General features: G+C 45.6%; 1 protein-coding gene across 2 annotated transcripts in view; it reads left to right on the top strand.

The window, feature by feature from the left end:
• Positions 1-26,471, top strand: part of atad2b (ATPase family AAA domain containing 2B) — a 67,202-nt gene that overhangs the window by 4,251 nt on the left and 36,480 nt on the right. For both annotated transcript variants that reach the window (XM_030109882.1, XM_030109881.1), the window contains 17 exons: positions 3-78; positions 252-353; positions 1,874-1,985; positions 2,219-2,334; positions 2,814-2,988; positions 3,156-3,244; positions 4,064-4,223; positions 5,315-5,405; positions 5,654-5,965; positions 6,570-6,720; positions 8,563-8,749; positions 8,863-9,048; positions 15,077-15,212; positions 16,283-16,476; positions 16,566-16,725; positions 19,173-19,295; positions 21,949-22,077. In XM_030109882.1, coding sequence (XP_029965742.1) covers positions 3-78; positions 252-353; positions 1,874-1,985; positions 2,219-2,334; positions 2,814-2,988; positions 3,156-3,244; positions 4,064-4,223; positions 5,315-5,405; positions 5,654-5,965; positions 6,570-6,720; positions 8,563-8,749; positions 8,863-9,048; positions 15,077-15,212; positions 16,283-16,476; positions 16,566-16,725; positions 19,173-19,295; positions 21,949-22,077 — 2,499 coding nt within the window. The remainder of the gene's footprint in view (positions 1-2; positions 79-251; positions 354-1,873; positions 1,986-2,218; positions 2,335-2,813; positions 2,989-3,155; positions 3,245-4,063; positions 4,224-5,314; positions 5,406-5,653; positions 5,966-6,569; positions 6,721-8,562; positions 8,750-8,862; positions 9,049-15,076; positions 15,213-16,282; positions 16,477-16,565; positions 16,726-19,172; positions 19,296-21,948; positions 22,078-26,471) is intronic.

The raw sequence follows: 26,471 nt of genomic DNA, 5'->3' as shown, positions 1-26,471 counted from the left end.
AGAGCCTGTAAACAGAAGGCAGAGCAACCCTTCGCTTTTCGACACGCACAGATCCCCAGCAAGGAGAAGCCATATAAGGTGGGTAGAAATTACATGCAAACAACCACAAAAAAAATGTGACGCTTAACATGTTCCGTTTCGACCTCCAGCAGCTTTTGGCTAGTGTGACTAAAGATCTGGGAGCTGCTATTGTCCGCCATGGATGATGACATTGCAGTTTTAAATCTGAGATTTTCACACGTTTTCCACAGAGTGAAGAAACACGCCATACACAGCAGCGACACCACGTCGTCTTCTGATGAGGAGCGGTTCGAACGGAGAAAAAGCAAGAGCATGACCCGGGCCAGGAACAGGTAGCTTTTTCTTACCTTTTCGGGTTATCACTGCTGTAGTCACTTACAGGCAACAATACATTCAAAATCTAAGAGTCATCGAAGGTAATACTTACTGTTTGCCACACAGCTGGCTGCTGCTTTGTTAAAACGCACACAGACTGCAGACTGACTTAGAGACTAGAATGACAGGTGTCCAGTTCCTGTGTGGTTTAGAAACACATTTCAGTTTTAATTGGTGACTAAATTGCCTGCGTTTGCCCAGCGAAAGGCCCTCTCGTCCAGTGCATTGATCTGTCATCAGTTTGGATGTGTGAATGTAGTTCCTGTGTCAATGGATTAGGTTTTTGTTTTTATAAATAATAAAAAGTTCAGTACAAAATCTATATAAACTGCATTAATAATGTTTAAAAGGCTTTTCTATAGAGTCTGTGTATTTTTTTTAATAGATTTGCTTAGCTAAAGCCTTATTGATTGGATTGAATGGGTTCCTCCAAATAAATTAGCAATAGTTGGAAAAGGCACCCCACACCTAATTAACAAAAAATATCTAGATGAACAAACGTACAAAATCCAAACCACTTTCTGGAAAGCTAAAACTTAAATAGATAGCTGAAGTAAATGAAAGATTTAAATATTATGAAGTCCAATAAGAACATTGTACAGAAGCAATTTACATCGTGTTGATGTGTTTTTGCTGCTATTAAGATGATATCATCAACTGAAAGGGGATTGAGCAGAAGTCCAGACAGGTGTGATGCTCGTAAGGGTTTGTTGAATGCTTGGAAGCAGTCAAGCAGAAATCTTTTTCCATATTAGAAAGAAATAATAAAAATGATTCAACTGTGGTCCTTTGCAGATGCATATGTAAAGATAATATGTCTTTTTATCTGGTGTTAGCAACTAGATCTCGACTCGTATGTCAAAGAAACAAAGAAGTAACATCCATCCAATAAACACCAGAGATTTTATAAGAACAAAACCTTTACATTGCAACAGCCCAGAACTCATGCCCAGTTTTTTTGTTTTATTTCCTGAACCCATATTGTATCCTCCTTTCTTTTGTTTATATCTTTATCATCCGATCTTCCTCTGCTGTCAACTTTTTATTACCAACTTCAATCTTAACATGCTCAACCACAGGGACAAGCAATTGCTACATGCAATTGTTTTAAATTGAAGTGACTGATATATTCAGTATTGTGTTTCTGAAGATTATACTGTGGTTATCTATTGATTTTGAAAGAATGTTTATCAGCTAGAAGCTAACTCGCATGCTGAATGTTAAAATATGAGACCTGATTACAGTGATTGCACTCGTATGGTCAGATTTAACAATGTCCATCTTGTTAAAAAGTCCATGGCTCTACCATTCATCCTCTTCAATATTTGCTCAAAGTTCATTGTGCCATATCTCTGCAGCACGCTGCACATCCAGCACACGGACCTGGGGAAAACTACGTCTCATAAATCCAATGGCTCCATAAGTGCTCATATTACTCAGCTGTAATTACTCATTTCAGCTCCATTTGTTTCAACAGATGCTTGCCCATGAACCTGACAGCGGAGGATTTGGCCAGCGGGGTGCTGCGTGACCGGGTGAAAGTGGGTGCGAGTCTGGCCGACGTGGACCCCATGAACCTCGACAGCTCGGTGAGCGCAAATCCTGACAGATGTCAGAAAGGCTGCGGGAGCAGGTGTGGTCTGAAAACTGGGACGCGCTCAAACTTTACCAACTGGAACGGCACAAAGTCAACTTTTCTTCAAATGGACTTCTCAAGTGATATTTACCAGAGAATTTTAGCTGCCGTACGAGAAAACTTCTCTGGTTTACCGAGAGACTCAAATTACTTAAAGTGTGTGTGTGTGTGTGTGTGTGTTTGCAGGTAAAATTCGACAGTGTGGGTGGCCTCAGTAATCACATTCAGTCTCTGAAGGAGATGGTGGTGTTCCCTCTGCTGTATCCTGAGATCTTTGAGAAATTCAAGATTCAGCCTCCCAGGTGAGATTTATGACAGTTTATTGCTATAAATTCACTTTACTTGAGTTTTATTTATGCCATGCTTCCTGAGACTAAAATACAGCCTCTGAATTTTATCGTATTAGTGCAGATAGAGGACAACTCTATCCTACACTTAGCGTCCGCTGAATATTTCGCCTGTTTCTCCTCTAACATGTCATCCTCACTGCAGTCCAAATAAATGTAGATGTTGATTTTTAAAGCTTTTTAATGCCTTGTTAGCAAGTCCAGCATCAAAATTAGACCCCCAATATAACATGACTCTGTTTTATCAAACCTGTTTCTGGTGGGAAAACAGTCGGCCTTAAAAATAGATCTCTTTTAGTTCTCCCTGAGTTGTAGATAAATTCCTAGTAAAAATTAGTTGGGCAAAGCAAAACTTTGAATATAAAAAAACTCAAATATGATTAAGTGTCTGATTGAAACTGAGACGTGTCGTTTTCTTTCCTTTTGTCCCCCAGAGGGTGTTTGTTTTACGGCCCGCCAGGAACGGGAAAGACACTGGTTGCGCGGGCGCTTGCCAACGAGTGCAGTCAGGGAGACCGGAAAGTTTCGTTCTTCATGAGGAAAGGAGCCGACTGCCTCAGCAAGTGGGTCGGGGAATCGGAACGGCAGCTCCGCCTGCTCTTTGACCAGGTCGGCTCACTGCTACCTGCAGTGTTTTCTTCTTTCTTATGTCTTTTGATATAACCTAAATCCACATATCATGCTTCGCTTAGTGTTGTGTCCTTGTTGTTGGGTAAACCTGCTGTTTTTTGGCGATGTGAACTTTGACCTTGCACTTCTGCATGCTTTTCCCTCAGGCTTACCTGATGAGACCATCCATTATTTTCTTTGATGAGATCGATGGTTTGGCTCCTGTTCGCTCCAGCAGGCAAGACCAGATACACAGGTAAGACTAATGCACTTGTATTCAAGCAATAGCACTCCCTTTGTATTCGTATTTATGCTTTAAAGCTGCCTATTCACAGTCCATTTTCAGATTGTGGTTGTGAATAGCCTTTGTGTCATTTAAATTGTGTTATGGGTCTGTAGTTGGCCGCTATTCTAACAAAGTAAACACCTTATTTCTGCCACATTACTGCACAAATGAAATAGATAAAATTGCATTTTCTCTCATTGCTTTATCCATCTATGCATTTGCAAAGTGCTGCAGTTATTTATCCGGCCATTAGGTGGAGCAGGTTTGCTGGGAGAAGAGATTGAAAACTGCTGGCACTGCAGCTTTGATTGTAAATTTAAAAAAAAAAAAAAAAAAAAATCTGAGAGCTTCATGCCTGCATCTCTTGAGTCTTTATTTCTTCATTTGGACTTGTTTAACAGTAACAGTGGAAAACCAGAGAAATGTGCTTCTCATTTCGACCATTTCTTATAAGCAGTGGGCGAGGAAGTATCCTATTATGCAAACACAGCTTGCAGTTGAGTGTCAGAAACTGAATTGTGGTTTTATAATTCAACAAACCAAATGGCAGGAAAAGTGCACACATGTCTCTTTCTGCCATTCTGGGTAAGTACTTGTTGTTGACGACGAAAAACACAAATCTTAAGTGTGTGCATGGTGCACTTTAGACATAACAGGCTTAGGAGTTTATATTGTTTTGATCTCAATCAGTATTTGACCTTGTGAATACTTTCAAGTCTGCTGAATTTAAAAACTTGCAGTTGTTTTTGCGCTTAAACTTGAACATGTGTGTGCTCATTGCCCCCTCAGTTCTATCGTGTCCACTCTGCTGGCCTTGATGGACGGCTTGGACAGTCGTGGGGAGATAGTGGTCATCGGTGCTACAAACAGACTTGACTCTATCGACCCGGCACTCAGGAGGCCTGGACGCTTTGACCGGGAGTTTCTGTTCAGCCTGCCCGACAAGAAGGTGAGGCGGAGAGAAACGTCAATACCGTGCACATCAGGGCATGTTTACACCGACACAGTCATTTTCATTGCGCTTTGCAATTCTTCAGATGTCTTATTTATGGCGCGCGGCACTAACGCACTTGCAGCAGTGTCTTGTGTTGATCTACTGGATCTGTATTTCCCTGTGCAGCCACTAAAAAAACAACACACAGAGCTCCCTGTAAGGACTCACTTATTCTATACACAATTGTGTGCCCACATGCAGAGTGAACTGGAGACACAGCAAAGTTAAAGAAGTAATTAGTCTTTTGCCCATAAGTCTCTGTGATTAAAATTAGTGCATATATTCCCTTCGGCTATTAAAAGCTTGTATTCTCTGCTCTCTTGGATGTTTTGATTCTGGAAATAAGTGGTGAAGCAGATGCTCATTAGATTTCCAGGAAATTAAAACTCCAGTCTTGTCCTCTTGGCTTCAGATAAAAAAAAAACCAAAACAATGGTAATAGCGTAGGAGAGTCGGTCAGATAAGCCTTTCGGAGCAGGCCATCATCGAGCCTGTCTTCCTGGGTCGCCTTGCATCGTTTGTCCGCACAGCTGGATCATCGGTAATCAAAGCAGTAATTTGCAGGCTGTTGCTGGCTGCTCACCAGTTGTGATCGCTTGCTGGTTCAAAAAAGAAATAGAAAAACCTTTTTTCTTGGGCAAATAGCAGGTCTCTGTACACATACAAATTTAACTAGCCTCCGATATGGCCCCAGCTCGACGGCTTTATGAAATCTGGCTCAGTGGTGTGTCTTGAATAGGAGGGAAGATGTGATGAAAGATGATGAAAACTCTTGCCCCCGATTCACGACAAAGACGGCTTTGTCCTCATCGCCCAATCATCAAAGCAGAGTCCTGCAGAGATGTTGCGAGGAGTGAACCGCCGCGGTTTTGGCAGACCCTTCAGCTCAGCTTCCTCAGCCACTTGGTTCCAGTTTGATTCTTAACTTTGGTGATATCACTTCTGGATGCAGTTCAGGCTCCAGCGAAGGAGACGATGTTTCCCTGATTGTCACCCTCTCATTCAGTTTGTTTCTTGTTTCATTAACCACTCGTGTTCTTTTCCAGGCCAGAAAGCACATATTGGAGATTCACACGCGGGACTGGAATCCAAAATTGGCTGAGCCATTCATAGATGAACTTGCAGAAAAATGCGTCGGTAAGAATGATTGAGTGTGCATGTGGTCGGACACATTAACTTTATGGGTGTAATGGAGGAAATCTTCCATTTTGCGTCAGTGTATCCATTAAAAAAAGAATATATGGATCAGAATGTGTAGCTTAAATGCCTGTAATAATGCACAAATTCCGATAACCACCTCTGTGTCAGCGCAGAGCTGGAATCGTCGTGGTCCTTTTTGCCATGATCCAGTGATTTTCCTGACCTTTGTGCTCCTGATCCTGCAGGCTACTGTGGAGCTGACATCAAAGCACTTTGCACAGAGGCGGCCTTGGTGGCGCTGCGCCGCCGCTACCCCCAGATCTACGGCAGCAGCGTCAAGCTGAAGCTGGACGTCACCTCCATCGTCCTCGGCCCCGGCGACTTCAGCAAGGCGATGAGGACAATAGTCCCGGCCTCCCAGAGGGCTCTGGCTCCCCCGGGCCGAGCCCTGTCCCCCGCCCTCAGGCCCCTGCTGGCCAGCTCTTTCTCCTTGGTGCTGAAAGCTCTGCTCCGAGTCTTCCCCCATGCTCAGTGTACTGACAGGGACAACACACACGGTAGGCTTCTGCTGAGGATGGGCTCTGCTTTGTCACTTCTTTCCAATTTCCCTGCGATCCCACCCAGAGTCTTGATCTCCTCTCCCTTCCCACCTATCTCTTGTTAGTTTGTTTCTCCTGCGTGCGCTTGGTTATATCCGATTATCTCTGTCTTTGGCCTTCTTACTGAGCTTGTGTTGCCCTCACACTCGAGAGACCGCAGGTGAACATCCCCCCCGAGTACGCAGAGGTGATAGCACAGAGATTGGATAACTAGTCATCCTGTGAGCGCTCTAGTAACTCAACTTCCACTCCAGCCAACGGAGGAGTGTTTACACCGGATTAGAGCCGATGCAGCACTTGACCAGTGGGAGATTGCTTGTAGGAATTGTACTTTGCACGCCCAATAATGACAGGAAATTCCCCAGGTGCTGCATCACTTTAAATGGCCATTACATCTCGCCTGATAAGCAGCTTCTCTCCATTGAATTGGCTGGGGGGGGGGTCACTGAGAAATCTCAACCTCGGATACAAACTTTTCCCTCTCTATTCGCCACGCCGGTGTTTAATAATGCGAATAGTCGTGATGGTCGTGTAACGGCTGTTTCCTCTCTCTTTTTGCAAGGCGTCGACAATCACCTGCTCGAAGAGGATTTGTACAGCGACGACGACAATGAGGGCGGCTCTGCTTCCATCTACGAAGTCCAGCCGGCTGCTTCCCCAAAGAGTCAACTCCCCTCCTCCACAATGCACAGACCCTTTCTTCACTTCTCCTCGTGAGTCTCTTAAATCCTGTTATGACTGGACTTGTTTGAGTTTAGGGCTGTAGAATTTTCAGAAAATGTGAAATGATTGCTTTTTTCTGATCCTTATTTCAAAATTCATCAGTTCTTTAATATTATTGGAAACTATCGTTGCAAATTTGAGACAAGCTGGTGAATCTTGGCAGTTTTAGATTCCTTGGTGGTTTGGCGGGCCAAACTTGAGCCTCTTGTGGGCTGATTTTGGCCCACGGACCGTATGTTTGACACTACTGACCTACGACTAACTGTCGTGATAAATGCGAACTTGTGTGCTGGATGTTAATTCGGCAATAAAAAGATTTAAATATGTCGTTACATGACACATTTCTCCGTGTTGAATATGAACGCAGGGAGTAGAAAGTGTTGATGTGAGTGAAAATAGGTAATAAATGTCAGATGGAGACACGTTGAGGCCGAGAGACCTCAGAGAACATTTATTAGCATTTCCAGATCCCTCTGCTAACAACTGACACTAAATTAACTTTTTGACTGAACAAAGAAGATGCCACCTCTGCCCTCCTGAGCTTCATCGCCTAGCATTGAAGTGTTTTAATTAGGAATTAAAATAACACAAAATAGTGTGTAACTCCCTGATTAGGATGAGACTTTTTTATTTTTTATTAAGCTAAAGCATGAGAATATATGACAGTTGAAATGAACAACAAAAAGAAAGCTGCATCTTGACTGAGTTATTGTTTGGAGAGTGTCCTCAGTTGTGCCGTAAAAAGGTCTGGAGAACAAGAAAAAAAAGAACAAGACAAACATTAAACCTGAACTGCAGCAGCATTCTGTCAGAGAAGAATAAAAGCATGTGAGGCGGAGGGAGGAAATAGCTCAAGGACTGACCGGCCGCTTTTCATCTGCTGCAACTAATTGTTGATGAACCTGTTCAGCATTTTTTGAGCATCTGTTCTTCAGCGCACCAAGGTGTGCATGAAATAGACAATTCCCCCCCCCCCCCCCCCCCCCCCCCCCCCGCCAAAAAAAAAACAAAAAAAACAACAACCCCTCCGGTGGTATTACACATATATATGAAAGAAAGCAGGCTGGAAACATGCAGCAGGAAAGTAGCGCCTGCTGTGTTGTTTTTAAATTTTTAAACACCACATAAGCAACTTGTAGGAGTTCCAAAGCATGCAAAACTCTCCGGAGAATTATAGATACCACTTAAAGAAGATGATTTAGGGCTGAGATGGAGGAGGAGAGGCAATCATTTTTGCTCGGCCGAGTCATTTCACAGAATATGGAGTAGGATTTGTGGGGTGATCCACATGCAAGCCTTGAGCGCAGCTCATACTTCTGTGCAGATATTGCTCGTTCCATATGACGACCACTCAGCCCAAAATGTCACGTGGTTCAAGTTGAAGGTTTGCCATGACTGGAGGACGCCTTGAGTCATTCCTGTTTGTTCTTGTGTGTCGCTCTTATTTTTTTTTTTTTCCCCCCCGTGTCGCGCACACCTGCGTCACCGGAGTGCAGAGTAGCTTCTGCTCCAGATGCTTATAATTTATTGCTGATGAAGAGGTAACTGAAGCCAGTCCCCGTGTCCTGACCGCAATTTACTTTGATTTCCTTCGCAAATCTCCCCTCTTGCAGAAATGATGCATCCAGGTGTTTCTGTTTGTGCTGATATTGTTGGTATGTAATCCTTCACAAAAGGGCCCGTCATGCGTTTACTGTAAAACACCAGCTAGTGATCACAACAGTAGAAAAATTCAACAAAGCCTCCTCTCCGTTGCGTTTTCCTTGTTTGACTGACCTGCCTTTGTAAGGTGAAAGACATTATGCTAATTATGAACTCTCATCTGCTTCCAGCTCCGCGCTCCAACAGCCCACAGCATACAGGCCACGTCTGCTCCTGGCAGGGGCCCCAGGCTCAGGCCAGAGCTCCCACTTGGCCCCTGCCCTCCTCCACCACCTGGATAAGCTACCAGTGCACCGCTTGGACTTGCCCACTCTCTACTCCGTCAGCGCCAAGACGCCAGAGGAGTCCTGCGCTCAGGTAACGCCTCACACAGGAGGAGATGCATCGTGTGCTCGCGACGGGCAACTCGCCCGGTTTCGCAACGAAATGCTCATATGTAGCTGAACGACGCCTGGCGGCCGCGGTTGCAGGTTTTCCGCGAGGCCCGGCGGAGCGTGCCCAGCGTGGTGTACATGCCTCACGTCTCCGAGTGGTGGGACACCGTCAGCGACACGGTGAAGAGCACCTTCCTCACCCTGCTGCAGGACGTGCCCTCCTTCTGCCCCGTCCTCATCCTCGCCACGGCTGAGACTCACTACTCGAGGCTGTCAGATGAGGTAGGAACACAGTGTGTGTTTACTCACGCGCACACACACAAACACACACACCTCTGAGCAGAGCTGACACTGTCAGACTTACCCTGCAGGCCGAGCTCACGAGTTTCCCTGATTGCTTATTGATGTTGATGCAACAGCTTCCATTAAGTGTGAGAAGGGAGCGTTAACCCGGCGTTCTCTACATGGTGTTGGAGGCTAAAGCATTAATCAGCGGCTGTTCGTTGGTCTTTCCTTCTATATCTCGTGCGCACTTGGGTGTCACACTCAAGGTCATCTGCTTCTATAGTGTTTGAATCCACCCTTTTTCTTGTCATTCATTCTTCCCCCAAATGCCCACTTTACTCCACGGGTATTCCCACCCCGACTTCTTCATCCCGCCTCCCGCATTTATTATTCTGTTTCTGAAAGCCGAAGCAGTCCAACCTCCCGTTGAGGGCATTTCTGTGGGAGAAGGATTGGGTTACAGAAAGTGGAAATAGAGAAGATTTGATAAGGGAAATGAAGACACTGGGAAAAATAAGGGGGGGTGGTCCTCTCTAGTCAGGCAGCAGAAGGGTTTTAATTAGGTCCGGGGCTTGGCAGCTTCATGTTTTCACCCCGGGCCACGCACTCCATATCAATACGCTTGTGCAGACAGTATGTTTTTATCTGCCTCTGTCTCGTTAAGTGTGTGTGGCTGCTGTTTTGGCAAGGCCTTAACCCTGGCCGTGCTCCAAGGTGAGAGAGGCTCCTGGGTTGATTCTTCCTGTGCAGTTGACTCATTAGGATTGAAGCACCTGGACTGTTGTGTGCACAGAGGCACAAGCTCTTTATTAACCTCTCAGAGTTGTAGTTCTCCTTTTTCCTTTTTCTTTTAATCCTGATTTCTCTGGTGGTCATTTTCACTTGTCTTTTCATCGTCCTTTCACACTTTTTTTTTTTTTTGTCTTACTTCATTCAATGTCGAGCTCTCTGCATTGAATCAAGCCATTTCCTTTCATTTAATGGCGACACGTTGATTTACTTGCTCTGTTAAGACTCTTAAGGCTTCCGCAGACTGAGCGATCGAATCAGGCTGATGTCTGCTGCTACGTGGCTTTCATAAACTTGGGAGACCGCGGCAATTTTAACTGCACGATGTCTCACTCCACTGAATCGGAGGCGACAGCCGCTACGACCCGCTTCAATACGCCAGAGCCTCAACATTATCCGCATGCGTCAGCTACGTATGCCACCTGTGCCACGAGGAAGTAAACAAATAAATCTATCCGAGAAATGAGCAGTTATTCCAGTTGCATTTATGCACAGGGAAGAAAGATGGGTGTGGAAGTTAGACGGAGACTGTGGAAACTGGCGTTTCCTCTGGGGTCGTTTGATCGAAGCCTCGTTCTCCGCCGCGCCCCCGTAGGTTACGGCCTGCAGGAGCAGTCGCACTGTGCGCGGCGGTAAGATTGCAGGCATGAGATTTTTTTGAGACTGTCAGAGGATGATGATAACGGCCGTCCGTGCACCGCTCTCGCTGTACAGCGGGAGAACACAGATTTTAGAGATGTGGCCCTGATTGCTCGTCTTATGTCTGGGACGGCTGAAATAGCAGTATATCCGCCTTCAGTCAGGAAATGATTGCAGGCTGCACACAGACGATCCAGCCTCACATGTTTGAATATCTGTTCATTACATGCTAGGTGACTGGCAGAACCTATTGGCAGTTATTCCTATTTTTTTTTTTCTTTCCCAGAGTACCTTGTCTTTGGCCATTGAACACGCAGGCATTTAGCCTGGGAGATTGGGAGGCATGCAATGGCACAAATGGCGTGCTTAAGACAACATGAAACCAGTATGAGGCCATAAAAGCTGTCCTCAGGCTATACGGGCTTTGTTTTGTTATTGCATCAACACCCTTGTTAATCAGTTTCTCATAGTTAGATTGTAGAGAACTTCCTCTCTTTATGAGTTCAAAAAGCAAATTACCACACAGCGAAACTGTCTGCACTGTTCTCTGACTGGATGTGAACTTTTTGGAAAAGCCATTTGTGTGATGATAAGCAGCTGACAGACAGACGGATCGCAGTTCTTAACTCTTGCTGCTTTATTTACTGAGAAAACGCTCTGCTACTTGACTGCGTTGACCGCTGACATTTTCTCGGTTGGAAATGAAATCGGCCCTCATTCTCAGCTGTACCAGACTTAATGGATTGGCTTCTCCCTAAATGAATAGAAGATTGATTTCTTTTGAATGATCTTCAACCTGTAGTCACTTTTTCACTTTGAAGTTTTATGTCCGAGTCTGCGGTGACTAAAAGCTGACAACAACGTTGGATATAAATCTACGCTTTTGTAAAAACCGATGCCACGCATAATTCACTGTGATGAATTATTTACCTCAGGTAGATTCTCTCTCTCTAGTTTTCCCCGCTATTCTGAGATGACCCTCATCAGTGGCTGCATGTAATGCCAGGAAGACTACAAGGGGGAGAAATCAGGAAATAAATGCAGGGAACACAGATAAGCAGTGAGGGCAGCGTATAAACCCTGCGCAGTTATAGCTGTTTGCAATTTCCTGTGTGCTGCGGCTATACCTTTAACCTCTCATCAGATGTCTGGAAACGTATCAAGTTGTTGGTCCTGCTGATAAGAGCAGCTCACTGCTTTCCAAACAGGGTTTTTTTTTTTTTTTCTTTCAGGCTACTTTTCTCAACAAATGGCGTACCGCATAGGCTGGGCACACACTGTGCACTTTTCTCATTTAATAATTGGATCTATTTGCTTGAATTGTTAGTTTGATCAATCATTCATGGGACATGCTGCAGTCGACGGTGCTTTAAGTGATTTGGCTATCTCCGAGAGTGTTGTTTCACTCTGGCACGTGAAACACAGTGACAGCTGCTGTCTCAGCTCCAAACCTCGGCGGGGAACAGGCAGCATCCCTCCCCAGCCAAAGCCGACACTGCAGGCTCGGGTCCAACTACATAGCTCCCCTACCTCCCCTAACAGCCGCTCACTCCACTCAGACCTGACTTCCTTCTCGTTGGACGACGACTCTTGGAAATTAATTTGAACGTGTGATTGTTAGAATAGCACACCTGCAGTCAGAGAGAGGAGAAGACGGCGTCCAATCAGGCGTTATGTTTAACTCTATAGCACGTACATTGTAACTGCATCCACGGCATGAATGGAGCGAATGTTCCCACTGCGGATTCACCATAAAGACGTGATTATTAATGCATCAGGGCTCTGATCTCTGCGCTGAGGCGCTGTAATGAAAGTACAGCTCTGCCCTGTGCAGTTGGAAATAGTTTGTGCGATGTGTCCTCCAGCCAGTCTTAAGATACGAGCCTTTATGACTGTTGTGAATTGAAGCACACTTGAATGTGGAATGGCACAAAGCACGGTGACCCTTTGAATGAGGATAACTGCACTTTTCAGAACTTTTTTTTTTTTTTTTTGTACGTGCAATGACGAATGAAAACACACTTTTGTCAGGTGTGAGAAAAGAGCAGTTCCTACCTGCTCCTTCGCTGCGTACACATGCTGTTTCATACTGGCCTCTTCCGTGACCCCTGTCCACCGCCCAGTCGTCTTGTTTTTTTTACTGTTTTTCCATGAGTGGAGCACAGTGAAGGCCAGGCAAGACCGGTCAGCTAGACCCCCCCCCCATGCTATATTTTTGGGGGATCCTGTGGTTTTTCCACGCCAGATGGGATTTGCAATCTTTCCAGCCTGCTACAAATCTCCTTCCACTCATTTGCGCCAAGAATACATCATCAAGCGATTCAACTGAAAAGGTCCAACTCTCTTCAAGTCACCGTCTTCAAGGCTTTCCTATCCGTCAAGATGTTGAAGTTCCCCAATTGTGACTGCCGGTATCCGTGGTGTCATTCTTTCAGCCGCCATCCAAAGGTCACAGCTGGATGTTGGATCACTGTTTGGTGAATGGAGCAATAATCCTGCAGTAATACTGCCGACTCTACATCATCCCAGCACAGAGCTGTCACTGGCTTCACCTTTAACGGTCACTGTCCTGCCGCACCCGAGTGATTTGTTTGCCACACTTTCTGTTCTTTCAGTCGTTCTCTAACGTGAACTAATTTTGCTTTAAACGTGATGTTGCTGGTGAAACGATGAGATGTAGTAGGAGAGCGGTGCCTGTCTGGCCGTCTGACAGCTCTGTTTTTGGTTCACTTTTAACACAGTTTCTACAGTTAAGAATTCATGCCGGGAGAAAAGGTGTCCAGTTTTGTTTTACAGTTGCTGCTGCTCGACAGACTTTACTTTATTCATTCAGACTCTCTCCTCTGCATTCTCGACTTTTATTTTAACTATTTATCCAGTTCTACTTTCTCTTTTTTTTTTTTTTTTTTTTGTGCTTATGTGTCAACAACCCTGCAGCCTGTATCATGATGAAAATACGAAGAATCATTACCTGCTGTGTGCTACATACACTTTGACTGTATCTGGCTCCCCACCGGCTCCCTTGTTTTGTTTTTTTTTTTTTTCTTCCTCTGTTCCTCTTCTCTTCAGAGAGAGTGAGGGGGTGAGGAAGACAACAGAAGGTAGTGCAGAGAGAACAAACATGCCATGGCTGAGGGAGGGGATCGATGTGAATGACAGATGGGAGGGGAGATATAAAGAGGAAAGTTGGTGCTTAGTCAGCAAGGGGGGCTTCCTGCCGGGAGCGGCCTCGAGCCCCACCACAGCACTGAACCGGGATCTGTAAAGCCCCCCCGTTACCTTCAGCACAGAGGCATGCCTGGAGATGAAGCTGCTGTGTTTGTGTGCCGTCATTTGTTAAGAACAAGTAAAGTTGGATGAATGAAATATAAAGCATCCGTTTTTATTCCAGATCTCATTTCTTGTATCCGTCTCTCTTCGCCGTCATGCAGTGTAAATGCAAATGCAGCTTCGTGTTTGTGTCCTATGCAGCGAGGACAAGCCCCTCGATATAGGAAAGTAAATCAAATAACACTTATTTCACAAGATCTTGAAGAACATTTTAAGTTTTTAAGCAAAAATTGAAGTTTAGTTGATTTTTGCAGCCCTCGTTTCATATGATTGTTATTCGTTTTAATATGCTAATAAATAAATATACATAACATATATAACAATAAAATTAAGATGGTGAAACCAACATTGAGCTTTGATTTCGATGTCGAACACTAACCCAGCGAATTATCACACCCTTTAGGTTTCTCGGCGTTGTTAAAAAGCTTTTGAGCGAGCTCTTGGAGAGGATGCACACTCATGCACTAACACTCATGTGAAGCCATTAGAGGTGTTAAAACCCATTTTAGTCCTGGAGCCACACACAGACTTGTAAATATTGACGACTCGATGTTTTCTCTTTTGCTTTAGTGCAAAATTGTATTTGCCGTTTTGATGCACTTTCTGTGTTTTCACAAACTGGATCTTCTGTTTTTATTCCAGTGTATCAGCCTTGTGCAGTTTGAAGTTGTCTTAAGGATGAACGGTATTTGCAGATAGATACATTTTTTTTTAATTCAGTTTGGATAAAAACACATTTGATAAAACCTGATAGATAGATGGATGTATTTATAAAGTTCAGCTTCTGGTGATGTGCTGACATGTTATCTTCGATAAATTAATAGTGTGAGGTGAAGTTGTGTTGTCACCCATAACAAATGGGTGTTCGGTGACGTTACCTCGGGGGTTCGGCATCCGACACGACAACAGGTGATAACCATCTGGGGTGATTTCCTGCACATCGGAGACATTTATGATCCGGATGTTAAATTGAGCCGCTCGCCTTCTTTGTGAGGCGTTCAATTCTCCCTCATGGTGCTGTGCAAAAGTTATAGCCACCAAAAAGTGAAGCAAGACAGAATTATGCAGTGAATCGGTTATCAGTCATCTTCATCAATATTTCAGCGCTCTATATTCTTGTTTTCGCTGGAGGTAGTTCTTGGCTCTTAGTTATGAGGCCACGACCTTTCAGAGCAAGAGGGATCTGATTGCAAAGCATTGCAAAATATTGTCTCAGAATAATATCTGAAATGAAAACCCTGATCTCCTTTTTTTTTTTTTAATGCAGGTGAGAAGTATGTTCCAGAGGACCTATGGAGAGGTGCTAACACTGAGCCCTCCAGGAGAAGAGGACAAGAGAAAATTCTTCTCCGACCTTCTGCTGGTTCAAGCCGTGAAGCCTCCTCCTCGCCTCAGGAGTACAGGTACCTGCTCCATCTCCTCATGCATACGCATGAAGGTTGAGACGGTCGTGACTCATCCCCGTTGTCGATCCTAGAGGGCAGTGTTGGCTGTATGTACTTTCTCTCTCCTCGCTCTGCTTTCACTCTTTTCTGAATAAAAAAATAAACGAAGTTAGGGGAGCAGATATTGTTGGAAGTTTAGACATTAAACACACTTTGGATTGACTTGATACCGCCTCAGATTGGGCACCGGCACCTGCAGATTAAAAGTAATTAGGATGCTGCACACACAGGTGAAGATGTGCCCAGCGTGAATCCCGCCCATCCTGGACATCTTCACCAACGGTGCTCCTCAGTTGCGTCACCGTCCACCTTTCCAGCGACCCCCCGCCTCTGCTCCTGTACTCGCTGCGTCCCATCAGCCCTTTGTCCAAGTTCAATATTAAAGAACAGTCCACCTGGGCTTTCAAATGGAAATGGTGTCCCGGTGTTCATCTGTCGATTCCTCATTGATGCAAGGCAAGGGTCCCCCGCTCGGCTCGCACCGCTGTGCTCTTCAGGGGCTCCTGCCTCACTAATGCAGCAGTCCGGCTTCCAGCAGTGAGGCCAGCAGAAAAGCATGGAGCGGAATTGCTATGAGAGGGCCCAGTCGCGATTAGCCATAATTAGAATCAGGGTCTGGATTGCCGCTAGTGAGTGAAGCAGCCCCCGGAGCTCTGGAGTCTTACTAACGATGTCGGCAGATGCCTTGGGCAAGCCGTGGTACCTTGGGAGGGGAGAGGAGGATATGTGCTCGCCTTGCTTCATCACCCTACCACTGGCCAGAGGCTCTTGGTGCATTTTAAAACTTGTTTGTGAAGGAATGTAGCTGCAGTTTTTTAACACTTTTTTTTTCTTTTCCTGAGGTAGGTTTTTTTTTTTTTTTTTTTTTTTTCCTCCCCTGTCTTTGCAGTGAGCTTTTAAAGGAAACACTTGGTGTTGGAGTTTTATGTCTCGCCTGTAGATGGAAACTGTGTGAAAACTTTATTTAGCTGGAGTGCTCTATTTTTGTTTCTTCCCTTTTTTTTTTTTTTTTTTTTCCTCCCCAACAGAGAGGTGCGAAGAGGTTTTGCCGGTGGCGGAGGCTCCGGGCCCCAGAGAGCTCTCGGCTGAGGAGCAGCGCCGCCTGGCTGAGCAGGAGGAGAACACGTTACGCGAGCTCAGGCTCTTTCTCAGGGACGTGACCAAGCGCCTGGCCACTGACAAACGCTTCAACATCTTCAGCAAGCCGGTCGACATCGAGGAGGTAAAGCAGAGTGGCTTCACAGCAGTTCTCACGCCAAAGCGCCAGTGTGGCTGCTGTTTTTTGCTGTATAAGCTGTATTTGTGTGGCAGGTGTCGGACTACCTGGAGGTGATTAGGCAGCCCATGGACCTCTCCACTGTCATGACAAAGATTGACACACACAAGTACTTGACGGTCAAGGACTTCCTGGTGGACATCGACCTCATCTGCAGTAACGCTTTAGAGTACAACCCGGACAAGGATCCTGGAGGTGAGCGTGATAACGCCGTGAACAGCACCGCAAGCTGCAATGCGGAACGCATAAAATACACAGGAGAAAATCAGATGATGCACGTTCACTGTGCAGTTGGATGGAGCGGTGCAACAGATACCACCAATCGGCCACTCAAACACCTACAAATATAAAGAAACAATTAGCACAGATCAGAAAAATACAAACATCTTTTAATAAACAACCACGTCAAGCAGTTTGATGAATATCTAACTGAACCCTTGAATTCACCACCTGTCTATAGAAGGAGCCGAAGGAGTTATATAGTATCTGCTTTTCTGTCAAGTCAGTAGTGGACTCCCCAAAAAACAAAAGCAAAGAAATGTGTTGTTATTGTGTTCCACTTCAGCACCAAGGTGTGAGCGAGGAGTAATTGGATTCAATGTTTTAGCAACCTCTGAAGAAACCAGCGGTAAAAATAGCAAAACTTAGAGATTTTTTTTTTTTCCCCCCTCCTTCCACTTGGAATTTCAGATGAAGTACAGTGCATACAGCTCTCATTGAAAATAACATTTCCACGGAGTAATCCTTGCTCCCTGGCTTTGGAAGGCAACATATGCATGAAAATTTAATTGCGCCTCTTGCAATTTGAAAGATTTTCTTTTTTTCTTCCTCTTCCTGGTTCCCATCTCAGCACCTTTTCATAAGCCTGATATTGGCTTCGTAATGAGTGCAGAAACACATGTGCACACAAACAAACAGGCCAGTTGTTTGCAATGGCGCGCAGATATATTAGATTTATATTTGTTGGGCGAATGAGGTACTTGCATTGCTTAACGGCAATATCTGATGCGGGGAGATGTGTGTACATTGTGTGTATCAACCTGAAAAATGAGATGATAATCAAGCACGAGCAGCGGAGATTGCGCTTTGCAGCCATCGCGTTGCATTAGCATGATATTAAGCGGATGTCGCGTGCAGTTTACGGTGACCATTTTAATGCTATTCTGTGTGTTTTTGCGGCTTCCGCTGTAAGAATATAGCTGCTGGATTCTAGAGGGAGGCAATTCTCTGCCCGGATGAATAAATCATATCTGTCTTTGCAGGCGAGGTCCTGGGTCATTTGTTGGAATACAGGGGCTACAAATGATACACTAAAGGGGAAAAATGCAATTAGGCAGTTTAATAAAGAAGACTAACGAAGCTGCATGTGCTCGGCTGCGGGAATAGGACCCAGTCCTCACACAATTACGCAGCTCCCGTGGAAGTTCCATCCCGTCTCTCCAAATGCTGTGGGGGGGGGAAAAAAAAAATTCCTCATTGCCCCTCAGTGATCCATCGCTCCCCGTCCTTCACGCTGACTTTACCGTAAAGACTCCCCCGTATGCAGCCGCGTTGGCTCCCGCGCCTTTTACCTCCTCACCTCACAAAATAATTATTTTAAAGAGGGCGATATCTCTGCGCTCCAAAGCATGGCTCAGTGTCATGAAGGCCTTTTATTTCCTTCGGGGAGATGGCGATAACAGCTCTTTAACTGTGAGGGACCGTGTCGGCGTGGATGTCAGATCGCACCTGTCTCCTCTTGATGGAGAGTTCAGGCAGAGCCCATAAGGGTGTTGATGAGCTCTCTGCTCGCCTCCTGCCCTTTGACACCCCTTCCCCCTGATGGGCATATTTGCCCTTATAATGCACTCGCATGTAGTCAGAGGCAGCCAGAGAGTCGAGCAGCACACGGGCAGAAATGGCCTCCATTGCAATTAAGCCGCCATCTTCCAATTAGACGATGGAAGCCGGCAGATTGTGACCTCTCTGTCACTCTTATTCCTGAACTGTTCTCCCAGTTCCGGCTGTAATGAGGGACGGACGGCCTGTTTACAGTAGCTGTACTTTCAGCCTGCCTCTGCAGCATGGCCTTTTTTTTTTTTTTTTTTTTTTTCCCCTTCCCTCCACGGCGACAGGAATGGAAAGGCTTTAATGATGCTCCGGAACATGTGAAAAGAATAACAGTTTTGAAGGTGTTAGTAGGAGTTCCGCCGATAATGAGCCTGCGTTTAAACAATAAATCTCATTGTATGTATACATGTCTGCATGCATCCGCTTTTGTCTCCAACGTGCGAAGTGGTGATCTCAGCGCTTTCATGTGTGTCTGAACATGAGCACTTCTCACCAAAGCCGGCTCTTTTCCTTTTTATTTCAGCTGTGAGAAAATCCTCCAACTGCCTTTCTCACAGATGCAGTTGCGTGAGGCGGACTTGCTATTGCCTCTCCGCCCCTACATGATGATCGGGCGGCGAAAACATGCCGTTGTTGGAAGGAGCGGCGAGAACGTCATAAAATGCTCCAGCAGAAATTGTTCTCGTGCCCGCCGAGGGCACGTCCTTGAGAACGCACATACATCTCAACGGAAGCAGCATCGGCACAATGCGGCGTTAAAGTTATATTTCATTGTCCTTCCCGTTTTTTTTTTCTTTCTTTTTCTCTTACAGACAAGGTGATCAGGCACCGAGCGTGCAGCTTAAAGGACACGGCACATGCTATATTTGCCGCCGAGCTGGACCCCGAGTTCGACCGCATGTGCGAGGACATCAAGGAGGCACACAAAAAGAGAGGTAGGCGCTTCGTGCCACCACTTGGCAACGGAATGCAGAGAACACGTAGAACTCAGCAGGCCCAAACACAATGAATTAGCACTTTGCTGTTTATTAGAAAGCACAATGATTAACTTTAATAACTCGTCCTTGATAAATACCCGTTATTTTGTTTACACGGCCTGTCTTCATACAGGAATGTTCTTTTTCATTGTATTATCCATTCAGCAGACTAAATAACACCTCTTCAAAATAAAATTTGTTTATAAAAATGTAAGTGAATTAAAAAAAAAAAAAAAAAAAAACTCACTCAGCTGAAAAATGAGCCTGTGCGGGTCGATGCTGGCTGCGAGGTTTCCAGTCTGCCCTCTATCCGCGCTCTTTGTTTTCCTGTTGTCTTTGATAGATCATTTCAGAGAATAGAAACCTGCTTTTGGAAGGGGAACAAAAAAAAAGAAACTGTAGGGTAGCCCGGCACTACTTGATGGAGCAGTGGGTTTTTAGTGCAGAACGTGTGGTGCAGGGAGGAGTGGCGCCCCAGGCTGCAGCGTTTCAGACGGTACCGTCTGTGCTAGCTGTCTGCCTGACGCTCTGTATTTGTACACTCACCAAACAGCCCCGAGCGGAGTGGACGTCGGCTCACTCTCAATTAGGTTAGTGCACATAGAAGCTCACGTGCAGTGTCGTTAAACGGCACACTTAAACTGAGTATTGACTTTCATGTAAGTTGTCAAATATTAAGCACAAAGGCATATAATCATATGCAAATATTCCTGTTGCTTTACTTGCCCACATGGGAATTATCTAATTAGCACATTTCCTTACATTGAGCTCAGAGCCAGTGTTCCAATAGAAATAGTTCTCACTAAACACTGTGCATGGATTCATTTTCCACCTTTAACACATATTACTGATAGATCAAAGTATACCAATCACCTATAGCTTTGATCACCATCTGCCTCATATTGTGTAGAAAACTGTGTTCCTGCTCCGTACACAACGATCTGTGGAGGCGGTCAGTCCGAACCAGCTTTACCTCTTCGTTCAGACCAAACAGGTCATCATTCATTCTCCACATGCATCAATGGGAGTTGGCTGCTTGACCCTGTCCCAGGTTTTTTGATGGATACTGACCACTGCAGACCAGGAAAACCCTTCAAGAGCTGCACTATTAGAGCAGAATAGATAAAGCTTTATTGATTCTTTTGGGCAGGTTCCCTGAGGGAAATTAAGAATTGCAGCAGCTCTACATAAAGAAATAGAAACAATGGAAGGGTTTTGCAATACTAATGAAGGCCTGCATAATGCTACGAGTTAGCGACGGCAAAGGTTTGTGCTCGTGAAGATGCTGCAACTCAAATGCTATGTTGGCCTGGTCTAAACAAGCTGAAATCCTCACACACTCACCTAAATGTTTTAAGGGAAACGATGTTGCCTCATATATCACACCAAATAACACGTACATAAAGAGAGAGTGCGTTTTTGTTTTTGGCTTCGCCTGTCAGAGGTGGTAACATTATGGATGATATGTGCAATGATATAAGTGGATATAAGTGTCATAGTAAATCGTGCAATATTTGTTATTAAAAATCTGAAAAGAAACACAACCACTACATGATTTGTATCTCGCTACAGTTGAGGATTTTTTAGTTTTTAAATTCTCTGTCTTGCGGAAACAAAACTGTTCCCATACATCAGAAACATATTTCTCCGCTGAGGGCATTCCCTAAGAAATATTCTGGATGTGTACTATTCAAAGCGATGTGACTGTCACTCACTTCCTCTTTTATTTTTTTTTTTCCACCCTGGCCCATCCCAGTGTGTTTTGTAGTTACTGCTCAAGAAAAACTCTGAGTTCTCTTCTGAAAGATCGTCTGCAACACGACACCGAGGGCCCATTGACATCTGGCTCAAGTCACAGGGGCCCCCGACTCTCGATGTCGAGCATGAAACTTATCAAAGAGAAGAAGGATTTTCAGAAGTCGCCCCGATGCTTTTGATTCCCTCTTTAAGCTGCTGAAAGCACGGAATGCTAAATTAATATTGCAGGACCAGAAGTCAACTGCGTGAGACGAGGAATACAGAAATGTAAATATTTCATCTGCCAGTCAAGGTTCCCGCTATAAAGCTATCAATTAGTGCAGCGCTGCATGATGTCCGGTTTGCAGCAGTACTCACAAACTCCCAGTGTGTCTGGGAGGCTTTTCTTTTCTCTCCCCCGTGACAAGATGAAAGCAGCTGTGATAAATTTGGCTAAAAACTTAAATATCACTTGATGTCAGAGTTGAAATGTCTCATTTTCCGCTGCTTGCGCGTCTCAGTGCTCCAGTCCTGATTTTTATTCCCGTCACACTCCAGCGCTGAGTGAAACATAGATCCACTGCAAATTATAGCTTTCTAGTTTTTTTTTTTTTTTTATATTAATATCTGGACTGAGCGGCATGCAGTTGTACCTCGTTCAGCACGACACCCCCTCTGATGAAGAAGAAAGTGTGACCTGAAAATTGGCCAAAGTTTGTCCAGCTTTGTGAGTCTTATGGTGTTTAATGCACAGCAGCACTCCATCCTGTCGGCATTTAAGCCAGAGACAGAGTGTGCATTTTTTCGAGAGATGCTCACAAATCACAAAGAGCATCGTCTGTGGCGGATAACCGATCCTCTGTGGGCCCCGCAGGCCTCCAGATGCCGGCTCAGCCGCCGGCACCTCCCAGTGCTGTGGCGACCAGGAAGCACCCGGGCGCCGGAGAGGAGCCGGCCAGGAGCAGCGCTCAGGGCGAGGCCGCCGACAAGCCGTGCACCACGAGTAAGCATTCAGCTGTCGTTTACACCGACCACTCTTGACAAGATCTGCATTATAATCCGGCATGCTGGCCCTATAGGAGGCATTTAATGAGAAGCAGCGAGGCTGCTGCCGAGGCGGGAGGTACACACTTCCCAAACAGATTCCCTCCAAATGCTGTGCAATGTTCTCACCTTTCTTCCTGACACAAAACGCTCAGTTCCGTCTATTTCTCCTCTCAATTTTTCTGTCTTTGACGCTCCAGCAAGCAGCCGAGTCGTATTACAGCAGAATACCTGATGTATGTGATGCCACGCACGCACACGCACACACACACACACACACACACACAGAGGTTACATTTCTCAGCAGTGGTGGAGCAACGCAGTGAGCAGCCTCATTAGCAGGCCCGCTCTCACCAAACCACTCAGAACATGACCACGCCACAGAGCAATTACATGCCCACCTGTGGCAAACGGCGGGTGCCTAAGGGCGAAGGGAGGGTCGAGAACGGGCAGAGGGGCAGACTAATGAGGCTGTTACCCGAACAAATCACAGGTAAGCAGGTTTTTTTTTTTTGCTTGTAATCTGGAGAAAGATGCCCTCTGGCTTTCCAGGCAAAAAGACTGAGACGGGTTGGCGGAGGAGCCCTCGGCAGCCTTGAGCTGCGCAGACGTACAGGTGTCAAGATGTTTCATGCGCGATGAGCGAAGAAAGGATTTCTGCTCAAGTCATTTCACCCTCTGTGCAAATTCACAGCCGAGGCCTTTTCTTTATGAAACTGTCATCCCGCTTCACTGCAAGGATGTGACATCAGAAAAAAAGTCTTTATTGGTTGAAGCCGCGTGCGCCAACAATTGAAGTGGCCTTTTTTGTGACTGCTTGAAGATTCTGTTCATTTGTCATGTGTGTGCTCAGTACAGCAGGCGGACACTAGGTGGTGCTTGTCTCTCAGGAGAGTGTCCTAAATGGGTCCCCTGCTGTATGAGTAACCCATTGCTCCTCCAAGGGAGATGGTGGCCTCTCGAGAGAGGAAGGCCTCTGTTTGCCACTGTAAATACTGTTCAGATTCAGGGCTGTTGCAGTATGTTTCCCATTCGTCTTATTCCAAACCGTGACAATAAAGCCGTTTATAGAATGAATTGTAAATATAGAGACATCATCATGAATTGATGCGTCAGTGGAGGATTTTTATTTTAACTCATAGCATGAGTTGAGGAACATTATTCATACAGTACTGTACAAAAAGACAGGTGTGACACAAATCCTGCTATACATGCTTTCAAAAATAGACACTAAGTCATTCTGTTTCTAACTTAATAGAAGGAAACCTGGTACTGCATACTCTTTTCTTCCAAACAGCTTTTTTTTCTAATACATACATTGTTTATTAAGCTCTGCATGGAAGTTGTCATGGAAGATACCTGCTTCCTGAGATTCACATCTTTGGGGAATATTCACTATATTATCAGATCATCTTAACAAGAGTAACACCTGACAGGTATTCTGTAGGAGTCATTCAATCCTCATGAAATCTACTTAATATAATGGCTGCCGAATCCACGTTTTCACTGCCGTATCTGTTCAGTGTGAAAGAAATAAAGTCAAGCTCAAAAAAGAGAAGGCTGTTATTAATGAATCCGCACAGACTTTTTGTCTTCTGTCTTCTTTAAGGGTGACAGCCAACAGTCGGTGCGTATATTCCACTTTTAGCTGCAGTCTTTATCTCCAAAAGCCAAATGTCACAGATCCGGACCACCAGTTTAGAAGCTCTTGGGAGAGTCGTTATCAGCCTCCACCAGAGGCTTAATTAATAAGGGTAACTCAGGTGATTAATTTGTGACATCGGCAGCAAGTTCTCACATGGAGCACCTCAGCAAGGCAGCCATTAGGCTAATTGATCACAGAGTCGGTTATGTCACGAGATATGACACAGGCCTGGTAACGGAGGCGGCGCCTGGCGGGGGGAGATTCAGATTTCTGTGCCAAGGCTGAAGGAGCAAAGCATTTTGCCGCCACTCGGTCGGTCCGTAACGGTCTGCTCACAGAGTTCCTCCGGTGGGAGGTCAAGATGCAGGAAGGTGGAGGTTATCCCAGATCTCCACCTGCAGCAGTGTAGGGGGAGGGTGTGCCTATCTGGAGCCGTTCTGGTATCTGCAGCTCTATATGGCTTTTATCTGGGCCACCTCCCTCCTCTCCCGCCTTTCCCATTCGCCTGGAGCCGAGAATTGCCTGTGACATTCAGATATAAGAGAGTGGCGGCAAGGATGCGATACGCCCTTCGGAGGCATGGAGAAAGTTGCGTGGAAGGCTTTTTAAAGCCGAGGGATATTTCTGAATGTGGCGTTAAAAGCAGCGGATAAGTGGACATGCCCTCTCGTTGGGATGTAGATGGTTGGGCTCAGCTGCTGCCGCCGCTGTAGTGGCGCAGGGTCGGCAAGATGGAAGCACGCGCTGCCGTTAATGCACGAGAAGACGGGAAGGGTGAGGTGGTCTCCATTAGCGGGCAGTTCTGTCTGTCATGGCGTCTTGGCTCTCTCTTAGCGCCTCGTCTTTCTTAACCCTTTTCCATCTCATCGGCTCATGCCACTCCCTCCCAGGGGAAAACAGAATAAGCAAGGCCCATTACCTTGGCCACGGGCGTGGGTTCATTCGTAGTGCACCGCCACAAGGATCTGGTTCATGCAGAGTGTCTTCCATTCATTCATAATTAAGCCCCCCCCCAGTTTCTCCCAGTCAGTGACAACTGTTTCCCAAGCTGAATCAGAAGGGTTTGTGACACGAGAAAGGCGGATTCTGAATGACTGCCTGACTCAGTGGTTCTCAAACTGGCATCCAGATCCCAGAAATCACTGGGGGGGCAGAGGGGGGGTTACACTTTGCCTGCTCTTAATTGAATTTGCCAGTGTCAAAGAAAGCCACGAGACAATTTCTGCTGCACCTGTACTTGTAACCAGTTGCCTTGCTAAATAAAATCTTTTGACTATTTATCTTGCTTTATTCAATCTAAAGTTATAGGCTGCTTCTTTATTACAGCAAAATCCTATCTCAGCCTGTTTTTTTTGTTTTTGTTTTTGTTTGTTTGTTCTGGCACGGTTCACCAGTGTTTTTCCATTACCATTTAAAATTGTCCTTATTCAACTGTAGAGCTGTTTGTGTGGAGAAAAAGAATAACAATGCAGATGCGGCGTAATCTGTCCTCGGCGTCACTCAATAGCACGCCCAAGGCAACAGCCACCAGGATGCATTCATGTTGGATGGAACTTCTCTGCGCGGTGCCCCCCCCCACTCACGTCACGGTAAACAGACGGCTCCCTCTCCGCACTCGCCAATGTCAGCCCAACAGAAGGCCTTGATAGGGTATTTTAAGTCATAATAAACACTCCTTTTTACCTCCGACTGAAGTAGTTGCAGCATGAAGGGCTGCCCTAGATATCCGCCCGGGACACAAAAGGACAGCAGGCGCTCAGCCCGTGACGCGCCGCGATGGCCACGCTGCATTCAGAAATGGGTTAATAGAAATTCACTTTTTTCATTTGTGGAGCACAAAGGAGGCAGTTGTGTTAATTTGGTTTTCCTCTGTGGGCCTTTTCTACACTCGCTGACCAAGATTCGCCTGCTAAGCGAGGAGGTTTTACCCCGCACCTGGTGTGTTGTGTCCTTACAGCATGAGATGTTGCCCTTGTTTGTTTGATAAAAATCTTCTCTCGAGGTGCTAAATGCAAGTCAGTTTTACAATATAAATCAGTTAATTTGCATCACTCAAATGAATAATCATCAATAATCATAATGTGCAAAAATGTTTTATGCAACTGCTCTGCCTCTAAAGCAGTACCAGGTCTCCTCAGTGCACTTGTGCACATTTCGTTTTATTTATTTATCAGGAATCTTGGCAGACAGGTTGTTCTAAGCATCTTGGAGAACTTTCCACTGTCCCCCTGTGGATTTGGGCCGTTTCAGATGCTACCCTCTCTTCATGTTCAGTTTATATTTCATGTACTGCAAACCCCTCTGAACAGCATTTGGCACAGAGCAGAGGTGATGAATCACTCGGTTCTGCGGATGCAATATTCCCTTCTTAAGGCCCGAAATGAGGCCGTTCTAGTGAACTAGTGACCAACATCAAAAAACAAGGCATCCCGCCTCAAGCTGTGGAGGTGCTGTTATTATTAGTTATTAGAGGTGGACACCGGCTCTGCACAGCCGACTTTCTCCGGCTGCCAGGGATAAAGCAATCTTAGGTTGCATACTCCTGACACCCTTTGGCGCTCACTAATAAAATCCATGCAAAGCATGCAAAGCCCCGAGCATAAGCTGCCATTTTGTGGGCACAGATGCCTCTTGGATCATTGTGGCACCAAGCGTGAAATGAATGTAAAATCATCCGTGATGCCTCTTGCTTCCACTTATTGTTTTTG

This window comes from Salarias fasciatus, chromosome 15 (genome assembly GCF_902148845.1).
Source record: "Salarias fasciatus chromosome 15, fSalaFa1.1, whole genome shotgun sequence".
Classification (NCBI taxonomy): Eukaryota; Metazoa; Chordata; class Actinopteri; order Blenniiformes; family Blenniidae; genus Salarias; species Salarias fasciatus.
The sequence above is the reverse complement of the archived record's forward strand: the minus strand, read 5'-3'. Positions and strand labels throughout refer to the sequence as shown.